This window comes from Echinops telfairi, unplaced genomic scaffold (genome assembly GCF_000313985.2).
Source record: "Echinops telfairi isolate 266 unplaced genomic scaffold, ASM31398v2 ScPeMD7_7468;HRSCAF=8506_0, whole genome shotgun sequence".
Taxonomy (NCBI): Eukaryota; Metazoa; Chordata; class Mammalia; order Afrosoricida; family Tenrecidae; genus Echinops; species Echinops telfairi.
The window spans coordinates 14,928,508-14,937,335 of NW_022111369.1; the positions used below are offsets into that span (position 1 = coordinate 14,928,508).

Consider the following 8,828-nt stretch of genomic DNA (forward strand, 5'->3'; position numbering starts at 1 on the left):
CCCCAGTCCATAGAACAGAACCAGGAGGCAGTCATGAGACAAGGCAGTGGACTCCCCAGTCCATAGAACAGAACCAGGAGGCAGTCATGAGACAAGGCAGTGGACTCCCCAGCCCAAAGAGCAAGGAATATTGAACACTTTTAAGCAGAAGAGTGGCTTGTGGAATGAATAAGGTGACTGGGAGCTGAGTTTGATGACTCACAGAGCTCGATCTGAGTGACTGTGGTTGTGACTTACAGTGGAATAACATGCTTTTTGGATATATATTAACAGCTCTGAAAGAACTTTATAACATGTCCCCAGTGAACAATTGTATCATGAGCATTTTGTAACTGGATTACAATCTGTTCATCATATGCATGTGAAAGTTGGACAGTGAATAAGGAAGATCGTAGAAGAATAGATTCATTTGCATTGCTTTGCTGGAGAAGAATATTGAACGTCCCATGGACTGCTAAAAGGACAAACATCTTTATTGAAAGAAGTAAAGCCAGAGTACTCCTGAGATGCAAGGATGGCAAGACTTCATCTTAGATACTTCAGACATGTTGTCAGGAGAGACTCGTTCCTGGAGGAGGGCATCATGTTTACTATAGTAGAAGAACAGCAAAAAAGAGGAAGGCCGTTGCCCGATGGATTGACACAGTGGCTGCATCAGTGGGTTCAGGAATAGGAATCATTGTGAGGAGGGTGCAGGGCTGTGCAGGGTTTCCTTCTGTCGTGCACAGTGTTACTGTGGGTCAGAGCCAACTCCATGGCAAGTAAGAAGAAGAAGAAGAACAACAACATAATAAACTCCGTAACTGCTAGCATTGGCTGTGGGTCCTGTGTGGCCACTGCAATAAATGTGAGGACCTCGAGAATGAGCAGTGAGGGCTAGGGCAGAGAGCACAAGCTGTCTCCCCAGAATGGAATTGGCTGTAATGATACAGATGGACTATAAGGTGGGGGCTCTCACTTTATGCTGATAGGACATGACTTAAAATGAAAACAAACATTTACAAATATCCATTACTAATTGCAACACGGAATTTACAAATCTAGGAAAACTTGAAGTTGTCAAACATGAAGTGGAACACAGAATGACTAAGACTCCAGGTATTGACTAAAGTGGACCAGCATCGCACATTTGGAATCAGAATGCCCTTTGGTTACAGTGCCAGGAGTCACAGCTTGCAGAAGAATGACATTGCATTAATTCTCAACAGAATATTTCAAGATGTATCACAAAGTGAAATGAGGTGTGTGATAGATTACTATCAATACACCTATAAAGAAGTCCGGTTAATATAATTACTATTCAAATTTATCCACCAATCACTAAAGATAGTGATAAAGAAATTGCAGAATTTCACCAAGTTGTTCAGTCTGAAATTGATCAAACATACAATAAAGATATATTGATATTTACTAGTAATTGCAATGGTGAAAGTTGGAAACAGCAAAGGGAGAATAATTGGAAAATATGGACTTGGTGATAGAAATGGAGCTGGAGTTCACATAATAGAAGTTTGGAAGATCAGTGATTTCTTTATTGCAAATACTTATTTTCGGCAACAATAAATGGTAATTATCCAGAGGCATTTCACCAGAAAGAATAGGAGTTGATAAAGGTCAGTATCAGTAGCCAAGACCAGGACAGGGGATGACTGTGGAACCGAATATCCATTGTTCATATGTCAGTTTAGGTTGAAGTGGAAGAAAATGAAAATAAGTCTGCAAGAATCCAAATGTGACCTTGAATGTATCCCACTTGAATTTTGAGAACATCTCAAGGATAGATGTTCTCACGTTGAACACCAAGGATGGAAGGCCTGCTGAGCTTTGGGATGACGTCAGGAACATGAAGAAAGGGAAGGGCCATTAAAAAGCCAAGAAAGAAGGAAAAGATCAAAGCGGTTATCAGGAGAGACTCTGAACCTTGCTCTTGAATGTAGAGTAATTAACATAAATGAAGGTAGACATGTAAATTAAAAAGGCAAATGCCATGGGGAAAAGAATGAAATGCACAAGGAACCCAAAGTCAGAGAGCCAGAAGGGAATGGGTGTCCCGTTACCTCAAGCTGAGACAACTGAAGGAAAAGTCAGGCCTCCAGGTACAATATTAAAAGATTCTATGGACAAGATATTGAATGATGCAGGAAACATCAAAAGAAGATGAAAGATATATACATAATCACTATATCAAAAATAAGCTGTAGTTTTAAATTTGTATGTTTGAGATTAGTTTTTTTAATTCTTCAAGTCTGTTGACTTATTTGTAAATTGGAAATAAGATCTAGTGAATTATTCTAGAAATTAATTTATCTTATTACCTTCAGAAATTAATAAGCCATATTAAGTGTACAGTAGGTATTCAATAAATATTTGCTAGGGGGACCATATTATTAATACTTGTTGTTTCTTACTAAAAATGATCATAGTGTATTCTTTAACTTTTCATATTAGTAAAATTTTAATCTCATTTAATGTTATAATGGTGAACAAAAACACAATCATTTGTAAATTAGCCATTTGTTTATGACAGTAATATGTTTCTGTTTTCGGAAACATTTCTGAATCCATAAATAATTATCTATGGAAAAGTAGATAACAGCTCAATTGTATTAAAAGGAAATGTATTTTAGTGTGTTGAATTTCAACATAAAGTACTGGCTACAAATATTGAAATTGGGAGAGATTAAAAAATTTAAACTTTGCTACTGGGTATCAATTTTAACTATCTATACAGAGGTCAAGATGAGGAAACAGTGGTATGTTAGTGAAAATATAATTTATTTTCAATTTTGAAGTGTGTCGTTTATCTTTAGAGAAGATTTACCAACTTAATGGTGTTTGGTTTATATTAACCTTAAAATAATTGTTTTGTTTTAGCTTTTTCTGAGAACAACTTACAATTAATTGTTAGCAAGGGAACTTTGAATTGTTAGTTGTAAGGAAAGCCAACATGAGATATTCAATTTTAAATGATTCACATGTGGACTATTGTGAAAATTGACTATACTGAGAATATTCTACCTTATTAAAATAGTATGAGTCTTTAATAATTTAATTCCCTATATGATGGTTCATATTAAACAAAAACTGCAGAACAAGTATCCCATTTGCAGTTGACAGAGAAATCAAAGTAAAGAAAATAACTAGCCTTTATTAAGCTTCATTATTGGTCACAGAATGTCCTTTAATTATATTATATGTTAATTCACAAAATCCACCCCCAAAATAGATATAATTATTCCATTTTATAGAAGATGAATCTGAGTACTAGAGATTAAGACACAACCGGAAGTGAGAGCGTGTAGGTCTGAAATCAGCATTTGTTCAATTTGACAGCACTTGCATTTTCTATATTATTTCATATTTTGAATTGCAGTCATTTTACTTACCATAGGCACTTTCTTCTTCCGGTCTTTTCCCGAAAATGCAATCTCGCAGTTGACGTAGCTTTTCCTTAATGAGGAGAAGTTCAGAAAATAGATGTCAAGATGTACAAATGTGTCATGGATGAAATTGAAAACATCCACTACCACGATCACTCTACTACTTCGTATGCAATTAGCATTCATAATGTCCCAATCACCATTATTAATATTTTACATATATTTTCTCACTCAGTTTGCACAACTTCATGTAGTATCACAATCCTCATTTTACAAACATGAAAACTGAGGCAAAATATGGATTAAATTACTTGTGCAAATCACACATCCTGGCAACCTAGCACCCAAAACATTTTGGAATGTTTTCCCATACTAACACTTGTCCAAATCAGGAGCATTGATTGTGGATCCAACTAAAACAAAATTCTTGACTTCAGTCTCTTCTCCATGTATTGTGTTCCCTGTTGGTCCAGTTGTGAGCATTTGGCTCTTCATTATATGGCGTTGCAATCCATCCCAAAGGTGGTAATCCTGGGTCTTTATTAGCAAGGGTTTCAAGTGCTCCTTGCTTTCTGCAAGAAGGTTGCATGATCTGCATGTTGCAGATTGTTAATAGCCTTCCTCCCATTCTGATGCCAGCAGATTGTCAATAGCCTTCCTCCCATTCTGATGCCACACTCTTCTTCATATAAGCCAACTTCTCTTATGACTTGCTCAGCATACAGATTGAACTAGTCTGGTTGGAGGGTAAAACACTTTCACACACCTTTCCTGATTTCAAACCATGCAATTTTCCTTTATTCTGTTGCAGGACTGCCTCTTGATCCCTGTACAAATTCCAAACGAGCACAATGAAGTGTTTTTATATTCCCATTCTCCTCAAGATTATCCATAGTTTGGTAGGCTTCACACAGTCAAATGCCATTGCACAATCAATAAAACACAAGTGAACATCTTTCTGATATTCTTTGTTTTGAGCCAAGAGCCATCCAACATCAGTAATTATATCCCACTGCACATCAGGTATTCTGGAAGCAGCAGTCAAGAGCTCAACAGATGGTTTGCCTTAGGTAAAACTACCGCAATAGTAGAGTATTGAAAAACATGGATGCTACTTTGAGATCCATGGTGCACCTGACCCAAGCCATGCTTTCTACAGCCTCATAGGCATATGAAAGTTGGACATTGAGTAAGGAAGGCTGTAGCCAAATCAATGCATTCGAATTGTGGTGCTGGAGAATATTGAAAGTACCATGGTCTGTTAAAAGGACAAACTAGTCTGTATTGGAAGAAGTAAGGCCAGAGTGCTCCTTAGAGGCAAGGATGGCAAGGCTCTGTCTTATGCACTTTAGAAATGTTGTCAGGAGAGACAAGTTCCTGGAGATGGACATCTTGCCAGGTGAAGTGGATTTGCAACAAAAAGAGGAAGGTCCTCAAGAAGATGGATTGATGCTTTGCTTTCTCTTGCTGCTCTTTCAAATGTTATGTTAAGCTCCTTGATTTAATAATCTCTTCAATCTGTCTTCGCTACTATATATGATCAAGAGCAAGTGGTAGAGTCTGTTCTGACATTCACTTTTATAGTTTCTTTCTATCAACTTCTTTAAATGACTTTTTGCTTTCTTAATGTCATTCCACTGCACATCAGGTATTCTGGCATTATGGTTAAATGAGTCAAATCTCCTTGGGAGATGCTCCTGAAATTCAAAAGGAATACACTCATGGTAATAGTTTGGCTCTTGTGGAATTGTTTTACTTTCTTCGGCTTCAATCAGAACTTACATTTGAGCGTTCTGGACGGTTTCACAGTCAGCCCTGGCCTGGTTTTAGCGACAGGGATTGAACTTCTCTAACATCTCTTCTCACGGATGTAGTCAGTCCATTTGATTTCTGTGTATTCTACAGGATGAAGCCTATGTGTCCGGTCACCATTTGTGTTGTTGCAGAAGGAATTTGCTGTGAACAAGTGGATGGTGTTGCAAGATACTGTCTTGCGGTCTCCAGCTTTGTTTCAACATTGAGACTTCGTTGTCCACTTGCTGTTCCTTCCTCTTCGTTTCCAACCTTTTCATTCCATTCACCAAAATTATCAATACACCTGGATTACATGTTTTATCAATTTAAGACTGACATTTTGGGTTAAATTCTTCAATTTCTGCACCACTAGGTTCACTGGTTGGTGCATAAATTAGAACTATAGTTGCATCGACAGTAATTTCTTGGATGGGGACAAATATAATCCTATCACAGACAACACTTTACTTCCAGACAGATCTTCAAATGACCTTCTAATGATGTATGGAATGTCATTCCTCTTGAATCTGTCATGCCTGGCAAAGGTAATCAGGATTTTCTCATTCAGAATTGAATGCTAGTCCCTTTCAGCTCACTAAATCCTAAAATATCGATCTTTATGTGTTCCATTTCATTTTTTACAACTTACAATTTTCCTAAATTCATATCGCAATTTTCATAAATCCCTGAAGTCATTCCAATTCCCATGATTGGTTGCTATTTGCAGCTGTTTCTTCTCTTTGTGAGTAGGGTTCCTTCAGCAACTGAGGGTCCTGAAAGCCTTAGTCTGTCCCCCTTTACGGTTGGCTCTCCTTGGGGACAGCAGCTTCTCCTCAGTCACATTTTGAGTGGCTCCTCTTCTGGCACTCTCTCTGACCATTTTCTGTTCCTATTCCTGAGGTTTTCAGTATCTGACTTTGTTTCAATGTTATCCATAAGGATTTTATTGCCTAATTCCTCAGAAGGAGACAAGCTGTTCCTTCTTTGTGGCGTAGTCCCAGTCTGGAAGCACAGTGGAAACCTGATCACTTTGGGTGACTGTGCTGACTGGAAATACCAGGGATACAGCTTCTAGCATGGAAGCAACACACAAACTACCGCAGTCCGACAAACTGACAGACACGTGGTGCACCTATTGTTAGTAACCACCTGTATCTAAGGGCAAGTCTCATGGTGGCTTGGTGACATGACCTGGCTTATCTGTTGTAGTATCAAGCAAGGGCAACTATTTTGCTTCCTCTAAATGCTAAAAAACACCGATCATAGAGTTCTGCAATTATTCATTGTTCAGGATCAGAATGCTTCTCCATTTGTGACACTTTCGTTATAAAAATCCCTCTTATCCTGAAATAGGGCAAATGTCCTGAAGGATGGATCTGTAGATCACCTTCCTAGTAACATAAGTGTTGCTAGCAAACGTTTTACTATAATAAGAAAATTGTGCTCTATCCTCCTTAGTCCATTTAATCAAGTTGTCAATTTAGAATAATCCCACCCAAATACATCCTTAGAAATAAATTTCATAGCAATTTTACTAAAACCCTGTGTGTTTTAATTTTACTTATATATACATATTTTATCTTGTACTACAAAGAAATGAAAGGTGTCCATAATAATTACTTAGGGACTGATCTAACTTTTATATTACATAGGGATAATGAGATGATGAGATAGTTAATGTAAAATTAATAAATAACCTGTAAATGCTGGTTGTAGACATCAAGACTATGAGCTAAACATTTAGCAACTCTGGCTGAATATAGTCAAGGTAATTATTCAGGTCTTAACAGAAGGGCATAGACAAAAATATGACCAGACAATGAGTATTCTATATATCACTGGGAAAATTGATAAACAAAATAAGAATTATATATATGGAAGAATTTCAAAAACTCATGATAAGATTACATTACCTTATAATTCTATTCATATAGATGTTTTAAGGCCTTATAACAATATTCATATAATGATATCATTCAGTCAAAAATGATAAATTAAGTGCTGATCATACTAATGTTCATCCACATGAATGAACTTTAAAAACATGCTAAGTGAATTGTTAGGCCCAATAGAAATACTGTGTGAATCTGCTTATAGGAAATATCTAGAATAGGCAGAGAGAGAGACAAAAGCATACTCATAATTAGGAGGGTCTTGGGCAAGAGAGAAATGGAGAGTAAATAAAACAAATGCCTTTCTAATTCCCCCAATTCTCTCTCACTCTCTCTTTTTTTCCCCCTCCTTCATGCAGTCAATCTCATGCACTTTGCAATATTCCTCTTGGAGTTAGAGAAATATTCATATGTTCCCTGGGGATTCACACAAATCATTATGAAGTTATATTAAATTGACCAGGAAAATGATACAAACATACAGAGTTTCTGGAACAATGAAGGCCAAGGTGAAGTCTCTTTAACTAGAGTTAAAGATGAGATAGTTGAAAGAGCAAAACCTCCTCGTCTTGGCACTTCTCGCCTGCTCGTTTTCAGTGAAAGCCGGAAGCAGGGTATATTAGTTCCTTGGAGTTGCTATAACCGAAAGACCATACGAAATGACCTTGGAGAACTGACATGCATTTTCTTGCATTGTGAACGCTAAACTCCATCTCAGGAACTTAGCCCCAGGACTCATTCATTGTAGGCATTCCAAGACACTTCTTGCTCCTGGGTGTTCCTTAGCTTCTAAATAATCCTACTAAGACATCTGCTGGCCCCCTTCGGTGTGTCTTTATGTCAACTGTGGTCTTTTTCTAAGTTTTGTGACTACGCATAGGATTCACCCTACATTAGTATGACTAATTAAGATAACAAAAACCTATTTCCAAACATGATCATATTCATAGGTTCCTGAGCCAAAAATTGGACACATATTTATGAGGAACACAATCATATGCATAATAGTGCACACTTTGGCTACCCAAAACTTAGGTTTCCCCTACATGCAAAACCACATTTATTCTATCAGATAATTCTCAAAATTCTAAACCCATTCAGTATCAAGTTTAAGTACAAAATCTTATGAATCATTTAAATCACATATGGGTACCACTCTGTTTTGTCTACCCTTAAGCAAAAGTCTCCACTTGTAGATTAAAAAAACCAAAATAAAAGGCATAAGTTTCTAACATACAATGATGGAACAGGTCTAAAGTAGATATTCTGATTCCAAGTGGGAGATTTAGGGGGTAAAGAACATCATAGATCCAAACTCAGCAGGCCAATTATTAGCTTTGAAAATTTGGAGACAAATCTCTGGTTTTAGAAATACCTGACGAATAATCCTGCCTCCCAGGCTCTTGGAACTTGCCATTTCTAGATTCTAAGTGGAGGTCAGTGACCCCTAGGTGTCAGCCTGTTGTTGTTGTTGTTGGGTTCCTTTGAGTTGGCTCTGACCCACAGTGACACTATGCACACAGAATGAAACACTGGCTAAGGAAGATGGAAGCAAAATGGATGCATTAGAATTATGGTGCTGGAGCAGAATATTGAAAAGTACCATGGACTCCCAAAAGAACAAATACATATGTCTTGGAAGAAGTATTGTCAGAATACTCCTTAGAGGCAAGGGTGGGGAGACTTTGTCACATGTACTTTGGGCATGCTCTTAGGGGACGCCAGTCCCCTGAGAAGTACATTATACTTGGTAAAGGAGATC

At 37.4% G+C, this 8,828-nt stretch overlaps 1 protein-coding gene across 1 annotated transcript in view; it reads right to left on the reverse strand.

Moving 5' to 3' along the window:
* BANK1 (B cell scaffold protein with ankyrin repeats 1) overlaps positions 1-8,828 on the reverse strand; it is a 323,683-nt gene that overhangs the window by 6,426 nt on the left and 308,429 nt on the right. The window contains exon 12 of the mRNA XM_045284327.1: positions 3,387-3,450. Within this exon, the coding sequence (XP_045140262.1) occupies positions 3,387-3,450 (64 nt within the window). The remainder of the gene's footprint in view (positions 1-3,386; positions 3,451-8,828) is intronic.